Raw genomic sequence first — 12,466 nt, forward strand, 5'->3', positions numbered from 1 at the left:
GATTGAAAAAGTAATGAGGCAATGGACTTGTGTTTTTTACATGAAAAAAATCATTTGGGAGTATTTAGTAAATGGAAGGATAATGGGCAAGTAATTACAACCCCCAGGATATTATCTTAGAGTGGTAAATTGGATGTAGACTACAGATGAGAGAAGTTCTAGAAACTTGAGGTGTGCTGAGGGGAATCATGGTACTGACGAAACTCATGCAGAATGACAGCAGATTTAAAATGGAAAAAGTGGAGCCTCCTAGGAGTCAGGCTCCTGATTAACTGAGTGATCAGGCAATTGATACATAAGAATAAAAATATGAGAATATGACAACCCAACAGCATGAGCTTCAAAAGGATCAGATGATTTTGTTGGGTTGTGTGGGTGGTTTTTGTTGTCGCTTTTAAGAAGGTAACTTGTAATGCCCAAGGAGGAAAACAAGCTTATTTCCCAGTGTTGGGGTGCAGAAGATAGTCACTTCTTGAGAGAGTTGCGGGTCAGTGATATTTGTAGGAAATAACCAGGCTCTGCTGGAGACAAGGACATGGGGAGACTTGTGAAATGAACATTAAAGATAAGGGGAAGTTTTCATAACTGGCACCCATGAACTTCCCACTGAAGATTTCACTGTGATCTTCTGACAAATCTTTTAAATGTTTTTTCTCTTGTCCCTTACTTGGCCCCTCCCCTCCCCTTACTCTCTTTTAAGGTTTAATTTCTCAGAGCAGGATAAGTATACAGTCTCCTCTGATTACACATGGATATGATTTTTCTTACCTCTGAGTTAGGATTTATTGATTGGAATAGAACTTATTGACTACATCATGAGCACTCATTTGTGTTGCTTATTTGTAATTACTGTGTCTTAGCTTCTGCTGTATTATAGCTCAATGATTTGCATTACATAAATATTTGTCAAACGAATTATGAAAACAAAATTTATTTGCATTCAAAAGCCCTATTTTCAGTTTCCCCATTCTATATATTGAAAATGTATCTAGGTAAGTTAAAAGATAACCATTAGGCAACTCTTAGAAGAAATATGAGTAATAGGGCCTTTGTTACTTTCCTGCACTTTTATCTAAACATTTTATGTGCTTGGTTACCAAATAATAGGAAAGGTTTTGTTCTATATTTATTTTGGATAAGGATTCACATTTTAAAGATTCACTGTACTAATTAAATTAAGGACTAATTAACAAAAGCCACTTACTGTGCTCTTTAAATGTATTAACTAATTCAATTCTCATGATTAATTATGAGATGGTTATTATTCTACTTCTCATTTTAGAAATGATGAAACTGAGGCACGTAGATAACTCACAGACTAAATCTTGGAGTGGCGCGGTAAAACTTGTAGCTAAGGTTGGAATCGGGAACTTTGGTGACTACATCATAGTACTTCATTTAAGGCTTAACCCTTTAGCTTGGTGTGTGGAATTATCATGGCATGATTTATATCCCATTCTGACTATTCAGCTAATGTAGACTTTCTTTTCTGGTTACCTTAAAGAGTATACAATTCAACAACCTATAGTTGCTCCAGAACAAGTTTTCCATAAGAAGAAAAAGAAAACAATCGAACAAAATCAAGCTCTCGTTTCTTCCAAAATTAGGAAAGACAAGTGTTCTTTATATGACGATACAGGTATGTAGTATCACTGAACCACCTCTTCTAGAAGATATTGTGTTTTTTCTAATTATTTTGTGGTTTTTTGTGGTTATGTTAGACACTGCCTTTTAAAGAAAGTATCACACTAAGTGTTATGAATTTGGTTGCTTAAGGAATGATTAAAAAGTGTTTTAAAATTATTTTGGAAAATTATAGAACTGTAAATATGGTAGAGCTGTGTGGATTTGTTTTATTGTTGTAACACAATATTACTATTTTAGTTCTGAGTGTTAGGTCTTTGTTTGCTATATAGTTTAAATCTCTAACTAAATAGTTTTTTTTAATGGGGTTTGTCCACTCACATAGATTTTCCAGTTTGTCATTTCTCTAAACCTGAAATTATTATTTGTATTAAAATTAAATTCTATACTGTCCCTTTTTCAAAAATAGTGTCTGTTTTCTGTTGGACTGCCATGGTGCAGAGAGAGATTTGTCAAAAATCATCGAAACTTATGCTTCCTCGTTCCTTTTCCTCAGAGGTTTCCCAAATTGTCAATAACAAATATCTTGGGATGGGGTGGAGGGTACAGATGTGGTAAATGAAATTTAAGTTAGCCCTATTATCTAGATTCCTAGTGCTGTATATATCAAGCAATTAGACCTGTGACTGCTTCTAACAATGGCAGTAACAATGGCATGTCATTCTCATGCTTATGTTATATAAGTCTGTCTTACCAACTGACTCTGTCTCAAATCTCTCCTTCGCTGACTTTGAAGAAGTAAGTCATTATGACGCGTACAACCACAACCAGCTGCTCATCTACACATTTAGCTTAAAGCTGAAGAACACATAACAAAACAAAAAACCAAGGCTACAAGAGTTAAAATACAACGTGGAGTGTATTCCAACCAAATTTTGGGGGGAAAAAATCTCAAGAAAAGAGATGTGATTCATTGAACCCGAATACCAGAACACCTGATAAGCTGTGAGATGACATCAGAACATCATTCATAAAGAAAATTAAAAGCCATTAAAAAGACAAACATAAGAAAGAAAAGACAAAAGTAGATATCAAGAGACTCTAAAAATTTTCTCTTGCATATAGAGTAGATAAAGCAAATGATCAAGTAAAAAAGCTGGACATAAAATTTCAAGGGGCAGCTCAAGAAAAAGTAGAAAATAAAAATGAAAAGTGGAAAGACCTGGAACTGACGGCCAAAAGGAAGAACATACTCAGCATACCTCAAACTCAACGAATTAGAGGAAAATGCAGGCAAATATTATCCTCTGCAGGAAGCATCAAAGAAAATGAAGGGAATATAGAGTCATTGGACCAAGAAGAATTGGTCAATGTTCAACCTTTTCAAGAAGCAGCACCCATGGAATTGAAGGGGAAGATAGCCAGGCTGTACGGAAGGCATTAGTATAAGACAAGACTACAGGAACTGACAGAACACCAATGGAAATGTTTCCAAAAGCTTGTGAAATATTGGAAGCACTCATCTATGCCAAGGAAATTGTAACTGGCCAACTGACTGGTAGAGAGATCCATATGTGTGCCAACTCAGCAGAATGTGGAAATTAGCCAACAATATCATATCACGTGAACATAAGATTTTGCTGAAGATAGGTCCAAAAGGGCTGCAGCGTTACATCAACCGAAAACTGCCAGAAAGTCAAGTCAACTTCAGAAGAGGACATGGACCAGGGAGAGCACTGCTGATGTCAGATGGATCTTGACTGAAAGCAGAGAATACTAGAAAAATGTTTACCTAGATTTTATTGACTATACAAAGACACTGAATTGTATGGATCATAATCTTAAAGAAGAATGGGAGTTTCAGAACACTTCATTGTGCTTATGCAGAACCTCTGCAAGGACCAAGAAGCAGTCTTTCAAAGAGAATCCAGGGGATGCTGTATGGTTTAGGTTCAGGGAAAGTACTTGACAAGGTTGTATTCTTTCACCGTACTTATTCAAGCTGTATGTTGATAAAATAGTACTCTATGAATCTGTATTATATGAAAAAGAATGTAGCATCAGAGTTGAAGGAAGACTTATTAATGACCTGCGATATGCAGGTAATGCAACTTTGTTGGCTAAAAATGAGGAGGCCTTGAATCTCTTGCTGATGAAGATCAAGGTCTGTAATTTACTGCATGGGTTGGAAGCCAATGTAACAAAAACCAAAATCATCACAACTGGAGCAATAGAAAATATTGAAGTTTTCGAGTATTTCATTTTACATGGTTCCACAATCAATGCTCAGGAAGCAGCAGTAAAGAAATCAAATAACATATTACATTAGATTAATCTTCTATACAGGACCTCTTTAAAGTGCTAGAGAGTGGTAATGTCATTTTGAGGACTAAAATGTGCTTGGACCAAGTCATGATATTTTCCCTCACTTTACCTGCATGTGAAAGTTGGACAGTGACTAAGTATAAGTGAAGAGTCCATTCATTTGAAATATAGTGTTGATGGAGGATTCTGAAAGTACTATGGATTGCCAGAAGAACAAGCAAGTCTGTCTTGAAAGAAATAGAGCTAGAATGCTCCTTAGACATGAAGATGGTGTGACTTTGTCTCACATATTTGAACCTGTTATTAGGAGAGACCAGTGCCTAGAAAAAAGACATCATGTTTGGTAAAGTGTCAATGAAAAAGAACAAGCCCTTCAGGGACATGGATTGAAAGAGTGGCTGCAACAATGGGTTCAAACATCAGAATGTGAAGCTAGCACAGGACCAGGCAGTGTTGTGTCTTGCTGTATGTAGGGTCACTATGAGCTAGAACTGACTGGCTAGCAATTCACCATGATGATGCAAAGATAGTTCAATATTAGAAAAATAACATAATTCACCACATAAATAAAACAAAGGAAAAGAAGCAGAAAACCCAACAACCATTTCTAATAAAAACACTCAACAAAATAGACATAGAGGGGGGATTCTTCAGCATAATTAAAGGCATATGTACAAAAACCAACAGGCAATATTAATCCTAATGGAGAGAGAGTGGATGCATTCTGCTAGCAAACAGGAATCAAACAAGTATTTATTCCTTTATGGGCAAGTATATTCAGTATTGTGTTGGAAGGTCTAGTCAGAAAAATAAGGCAAGAAGGAGAAATAAAAGGCATTCAAATTGACAAAGAAGAAATACAACCGTATTTGCAGATGAAATGATCCTATACACAGGAATTCCCAAAGACTCCGCAAGAAAATGACTAGAATTGAGAGAGAAGCAAAGTGGCAAGGTGCTAGATCAACATACAATAGTTTGGATTCCTTTACACTAATAACTTTCCTCTGAGAAGGAAATCAGGAAAATAATACCACTTACAATAGCCACCCAAAAGATCAAAGATTTAAGAAATATCTAACCAGATATATAAAAGACCTACACAAAGAAAACCACAAAAGAGTAACTGCAAGAAAGCAAAAGAGACCTACATAAATGGGAACATATACTATTGTGCTGGAGAGGAGTAACATTCTGAAAGTGTCAGTACTCCCCAAAGTCATCCACAGATATCATGTAACCCTTATTCAGATTTCCTCATCACTGTCTTAAAAAGATAGAAACCATTATCACCAACTTTATATTGAAAGGAAAGAGGTCTGGTATATATGGTATGTACATATATACTACTAAAGAAAAACAAAAATGAGGCCTCCAATTCCCTAATCTCAAAACCTACTCAACAATCATGATGGCCAAAATACCTCGGTACTGGTACAATAGCAGACATATACAGCAATGGAAAAATGTTTGAGAATCCAGGGGTAAATCTGTCCACTATGGACAATTGATCTTTGGCAAAGGACTAAAACACATTAAATGGGGAACAGATATGTCTCTTTTGCAAATTGTACTGGCAAAGGTAGAAATCCATTTGTAGAAAAATGAAAGAGGACCCATATCTTATACCAAGTAAATACGAATTTCATATGAGTCACAGATCCAAATATAGAGCCAATAGTATGGTATATTTTACATCAAAGAATAAATATCATCAAAGAAAGATTGTTGACAAACTTAGGGACTCTATTACATGAGAACAGAAGGGTTAGAAGAAGGTGAGGAAGAGGCGGGGAGAAGAGGGGAACCCATCGCAATACATGACACATCAACCACACCATACACCCTCTCCCTTCCAGGTAAACGAACAACAGAAATCATGAGGGAAGGGAGACAGCAGTCTGTGTAAGATATGAAAATAATAATAATTTATAATTTATCAATGGGTCATGAGGGTGGTGGGGGAGGGAGGGAAAAAAAGATCTAATAGCAAGGGCTCAATAGAAAATAAATATCTAGGGAAAAAATGATGGCAACATATGTACAAATATGCTTGATACAATTGATGTGTGGATTGTTATAAGAGTTGCAAGACCACCCAATAAAATGATATTTTAATTAATTTTTTAAAAACTGCACAAGCTGCATAAGATGACTGGGATTTCCTAAATATTAGACCCTTCTCCACAAGAAAAAAAATGTCATCAAAAGAATAAAAAATAAAATCCACAAACTGGGAGAAAAAATTTGACAATGATATATCAGACAGGAACTAATCTTTAAAATGTATAGAAAACTTCAACATTAAAAAATGAGAATCCAATTTTTAAAATGGTTAGAAGAGTTGAGCAGGCACTTCACTAAAGAACACATTCAAAACATGGGACCCCAAATGGTAGAGAAGGGGGAGTGGCAGGCCTGGTGGGAAATGATCAAGGGTAAGGTTGCTTAGAGAAGAGGTATACTCTAGCCCAGGTGGCGATGAAGCATGGTAGTAGGGCAGGAGGAAAGTCAAGGGAGATGGAGGAAAGAGCTAGGAGTCAAAGGGCATTCATGGAGGTCTAGACAAAGACATGTACATGCAAATATATATAGGAGGATGGGGAAATAGATCTATGTGTCTATATTTATAGGTCAAGTATTAAGGTGGCGGAAGGACCTTGGGCCTCTACTCAAACACTCCCTCAAGGCATGAATACCTTCTTTTATTAAATTCGAACTCTATGATGCTCACTCTCCCGACACAACGGCTGGAGCCAAAGTGAGTGAACAAGTAAATGTGGTGAAGAAAGCTGATGGTGCCCGGCTATCAACTGGGGTCTTAAAGGCTTGAAGATAAACAAGCAGCCATCTAGCTCAGAAGCAACAAAGTCCACATGGAAGAACACACCAGCCTGAGTGAGCGAGTGGTCCCAAGGGATCAGTTACCAGGCATCAAAGAACAAAAAATCATATCATTGACTGCACACCTCCATGATAGGATCGCTGAAGACAAATGGGTGCATAAGCAAATGTGGTGAAGAAAGCTGATGGTGCCCGGCTATCAAAAGAGATAGTGTCTGGGGTCTTAAAGGCTTGAAGGTGAACAAGCGGCCATCTAGCTCAGAAGCAAATAAGCCCACATGGAAGAAGCACACCGGCCAGTGCGATCACGAGGTGCCCAAGGGACCAGGTATAAGGCATCATGCAAAAAAAAAAGATATAAGTGTGTGTATGTATGTGTATATATGTGTATATGTATATATGTATGTATATATGTATATATATATCATATTAAATGAAGGGGGAAGTGCAGAGTGGAGACCCAAGGCCCAAGTGTCGACCAACGGAGATCCCCTCATAGAGGGGTTTAGGAGAGGAAATGGGTTAATTAGGGTGTGAGGTAGTATCGATGAAGAACACAGCTTTCCCCCGGATCCTGGATGCTTCCTCCCCCCAACTACCATGATACGAATTCTACCTTGCAGGGCTGGATAGGACAGAGGCTGTACACTGGTGCATATGAGGGTTGGAGGTACAGGGAATCCAGGGTGGATGATACCTTCAGGACCAAGGTGTGAGGGACGATGCTGGGAGAGTGGAGGGCGAGTGGGTTGGAAAGGGGGAACTGATTACAAGGATCCACATGTGACCTCTTCCCTGGGAGAGGGACAGCAGAGAAGGGGGGAAGGGAGACTCCGGATAGGGCAAGATATGACAAAACAACGATGTATAAATTACCAAGGGCATATGAGGGAGGGGGGAAGGGAGAGGGAGGAGGGGAAAAAAAGAGGACCTGATGCAAGGGGCTTAAGTGGAGAGCAAATGCCTTGAGAATGATTGGGGCAGGGAATGTATGGATGTGCTTTATACAGTTGATGTATGTATATGTGTGGATTGTGGTAAGAGTTGTATGAGTCCCTAATAAAATATAAAAGAAGAAAAGAGAAAAAAATGAATAGGGCAAAGACTGTACAGATGTGCTTTATACAATTGATGTATGTATATATATGAACTGTGAAAAGAATTGTATGAGCCCCAATAAATTGTTAAAATTAAAAAAAAAAAAAGAACACATTCAAGTGGCTAAGAAATAGATGCATACATGCTCAGGATCCCCAGCATAAATAATAAAAAATTTAAAATAACAAATATGAGATTGTAGAAGGGCTGAACCCTCATACGCTGCTCGTGGGGTGATAAAACAGTTCAATCACTGTGGAAGACAGTATGGTTCTTCCTCAGAAAGTTAGAAATAGAAATACTATATGATCCATACGTCCCACTACTAGTACACTCAAGAGAAATAAGAGCTGTGTCATGAATGCATATGTGCACAGCTGTGTTCACTGAGCATTATTCACAGAGAGAAAACAGAGGCACAAACAAAGTGCCCGGCCGCAGACTACTGGAGGAGCATACTTTGATACACAAAGGAAGACTGCGCAAGACTGACGAAGCATGAATAAAACGAGAAGAGAGCATGCTGAGTGAAATCAGAACAAAAGGATAGATATTGTATGACGCCGCTATTATTAAAGGCCAGGAAAAGATTTCCACACTAAAAGAAGTCTTCTTTGAGGTTTACCAAGACTGGACGTGCAAGATAGTGTACATTACTAACTAGAGGGCACACGTATATTAACTTGGTGAATGGAAAGATAATTCACAATAAGGGGGAGTTCAAACAAAATGATCCAGGCAAAGGAAGACACTGGAAGGGATACAAGAGTTAAAGACACCAAAAGGAAATACTAGTACATGCAATATAATATTCAATATCATGCGTAATAAAATATGTAATCATCTATGAGTGAATACGTGTTATGTAAACTGGATATTTGTGTGAAGGAAGGAGTTAGAGTTTAACCTAACCGGCTCTGCAACAATCCACTTTCCATTGCCCTCTGCACAATAGCGAGGGCATTCACATCCCTGGTCCATGGCCAGAGGGACTCCCTGAAGGCTCAATCCATGGGTATTTGCCCTTCATATATATATATCTTCAAAATGAGTCAAACAGGAGATTAAACGATAAAGTACTACATTTTAACTAACTTCATCTACCAACATCAAGTTCACAATGCTCCCGTTTGATGGGAAGGTATTTCACATCCCTCTCCCACGGTCAGAAAGGATTCGCCGGGGCGTAATCATGTATTGCTACTGGTTCTTGCTCCTGTTCTCGCCTACTGCAATTATCTGTAGACATGTGAGACTACATTCTTATTACATCTGTCCTAAATGGGGAAATACTTTCCCTTTCTCAGCTTCTGTTAAAACGGAATTTTAAGATATATGTTCTCCCCTGTTTACAGTTTTTATGTAAAATTTTTCTCTTTGTAGAATTTCTAAAATGCTGTGCACTATTTTTAGCTGATGTCCACATGCACTTACATTGAATCTCTCTTTATGTTCTAAATTAGAACCACAGGCTAGAGATGCAATAGTCCACATTACAAGATTAAGAGCAAAGCTTGGTTTGCAGACTATATTATTGAAGAGTGATTTGACATGGCCAAGTTCTGAGGTTGCAAGTAAGAAGGTATTATTTTATTTTAACTATAAAAACCAGTATCTAAAACTGTCATCTCTGGTGTACTCATTTCATTCCTTACATAAAAATCAGATATTACATTAATACCACACAATAATCATTATTTCACAGTGGATTCTTATGAAACCATTTTCCATCATTTCATTTCGCTGAGAGAATGAAAGAACAGATAAGATTTAAAAGTTATAAGCCTACAGCACATCAAAATATTTGGCTATTTGTTCTTTTTTAAAATAAGATTCTTCTTTTTTCCCAATAGTTTTCTTGGCATATAATTCACATATCATACAATTCATGAGTTCAGTCACTTCAAGAGGAATGGTACAGTCATCATCACAGTCACTTTTAGACCAGTTTCTATTTTCTTCATTCTTGTACAGTAGAACCCCGGAACCGATGCTAATGTGTTCTAGGGGTGTAGAGATGAAATGCAGTCACGTTCTGAATCAATTTTTTCCATAAGAAATAATTGAAAATGGATTAATCCATTCTCGACCATCAAATTTTTACCCTAACCTTGCCTTTTTATAGAAAAAAATTAAACAGAAATTTCAAATTAAATAAGTTCACCGTTAAACAATACAATTTAAATAAGAAGCATAACATTTTAAAAGTTTTTAACAACTACAGTATGACCCATCCCTTGAGACTGATGAGGATCTGGATCTGTGGACACTGATGTGCAGAGGAACTATGGAGAAAGTCCTTGTTTGGGAGGGGGATCCCTTACTTTAAATCAACTGATAGCTGCTTTTCAGGAGTTTCCCCCCTTCTTTGCCTCTTTTCACCAGCACCTGGATAGCTTTCTTAAAATAAAAAAAAAATCTGCCTAATATGGTCTGCTGGTGATGTTTCCTTAACTGTTTTCCAAAAGGGTTTGCTAAATTATTATCAACAATATCGATAACATGATCAACCGGTTCCTTATCATGATGATTCTTTTAAAAAAAAAACTCTTTCTTGGGACCCATGTTTTTTTTTTATCTAAAAACGTCACAAAAACTAAGAAAGTTATAGGAAAACGTTTGGAACACAGCCACCAAAGGTTGAAACAACATGTACTAACAAAGCCAAGTGAGAAAAACATGAACTGCTTTTGTTTACAGAAGTCATGTGTGTTGGGTCACATTCCGATGTTTTGTTCAAGCTCCGATGCAAAATTTTCTCGACATTTCCCATTGAAATACCATTGTGTCGAGTACTGATGCAGTCGAGTAGCGGGATTCTACTGTACTTATTGTTATTAGGCCCCCGTTTCCCCCATCCTCTCCTGCCACACCCCCAAGGAACCATTAATCTGATTCCTGTCTCTATAGATGTACCTGTCCTACATTTCATACACAGGAAAATATTTTAAAATGGAATGACAAACAAAATAAAAAACCTCGGTCAGCCAGAAAATATCAAAAACTAGAACAAATGTAAATATCATAAGGGAGATCAAATGATAGTGTGCTAAATTTTAACCTAACCGCATCTGCAACAATCCACTTTCCAATGCACTCTGCATGTTAGCACGGCTCTTCACATGCCTGCTCCCTGGTCAGAGGGAATTCCCCAGGGCCTTACATCCACGGTATTACCTCTTCACTTTAAAAAAAAAAACAACAGTTTTAACGTGGTTCAAAATGAAGAGTAAATGACAGAAGGGTTCAAAACGCAGATATTACATGCTGACCTGACTGTATCTGCCACGATCCCCTTTGCAATGCTCGCTGTTGGATAACATTACTATTCACATCCCTCAATTATGATTGGAAGTATTCGCCGGAGGTTGAATCCCTGTGTGGACTCTGCAAAGGGATTTTGGGTTTCCACCGTCATCCATAGCCTTCTGCAAACCAGGGGTGCACAAGCTAAGCTCTGATGTCATTCCCTCTTTCAGATGTGCCTTTTTCCACGTGGGCTTAGTTGGCATCTCACTGCGATGGCTGCTTGTTAGGAAACAAGCCTCTAAGACCTCAGGTGCTGTGCTTTCAGTGGCGGCCGTTCTTATCCTCCCCTCTAACCAATTGGATCCCTAGAAAGGGGGGCAATCTGCCTGAAATTTGAATTTTCTCTTTTCCTGCTCTGTTCTTCTAATTCAGATTCTTTGTGATTTCAGAATCAATTGTAATATAATTTTGTGACCATCTATCTTTCTCAGTCCTGTATTTACAGGTACCTGATTTTTCCATCTTATGACCTCTATATTTCCATAATTTGTCAATGTTATCCATATTCTTATCTATTTATCCTTAAAGATAAGGTTGCACGACCAGAGGGAATGGAAGAATGTAAATAAGGCCGACCTCTTCAAACCTCTTCATGACAGCTGATCTAAGATGGAACAGAATCTGTCCCTAGTTCTCTAAAAAAAAAATCATAGCAGCCCTTTAAGACAGAGAAGGGCCCCTGTGGCTTTCCTAGACACACTATTTAGAGTAGTAGAAAGACTTGTCTTTCTCCTGCACGGTGACTGGTGAGTTTGAACTGCTGACCTGTGGTTAACGAAGAACCCACTCTGCCTCCGGAGCTCATTTCTAGTTCTGGAAAGGGAGGGGTTTTCCGAGCTTACTCACCAAGCAAGCAGCATCAATAGTGGTTAGGTGCCATGAAGTTGGTTTGGACACACACAGCAGAGGGAAACAATGCCTCATCCTGCGGCATCCTCACGGCCTTTCCTTTGTTGAGCCTGCGAATTTCAACTACTGTTTGAATGTATTCATGGCGGTCACCTTATTGGGAGTCTTCTTTTTCGTCTCTCTTTTTTTTTTGCTGACTCTCTATTTTACCAAGCATGTTGTTCTTCTCCAAGGACTCCCGATGACGTGTCCCGAGTACATGTCCCCACATCTAAGGAGCATTCGAGCTGTCTTTCTTCCAATATAGATATGCTTCCGGCAATCTCTAATATGTTCAAACTTCTTAGTCAACAAATAGTTGAAAGACATCAAATCTCCTGTCTCCCTTTTCATTGTCCCGCTTTCGTATGCGTATAAGACAATTGAAAGTTCGATGGCTTTGGTCAGGGGACTCTTA

The 12,466-nt window shown here is 38.1% G+C and overlaps 1 protein-coding gene across 1 annotated transcript in view; it reads left to right on the forward strand.

Moving 5' to 3' along the window:
- Positions 1–982: 982 nt before the first annotated feature.
- DNAH14 (dynein axonemal heavy chain 14) overlaps positions 983–12,466 on the forward strand; it is a 419,312-nt gene continuing 407,828 nt past the window's right edge. The window contains exons 1-3 of the mRNA XM_075542667.1: positions 983–992; positions 1,505–1,639; positions 9,315–9,433. Of these exons, the coding sequence (XP_075398782.1) occupies positions 983–992; positions 1,505–1,639; positions 9,315–9,433 (264 nt within the window). The remainder of the gene's footprint in view (positions 993–1,504; positions 1,640–9,314; positions 9,434–12,466) is intronic.

Source organism: Tenrec ecaudatus, chromosome 1 (genome assembly GCF_050624435.1).
Source record: "Tenrec ecaudatus isolate mTenEca1 chromosome 1, mTenEca1.hap1, whole genome shotgun sequence".
NCBI classification, from domain to species: domain Eukaryota; kingdom Metazoa; phylum Chordata; class Mammalia; order Afrosoricida; family Tenrecidae; genus Tenrec; species Tenrec ecaudatus.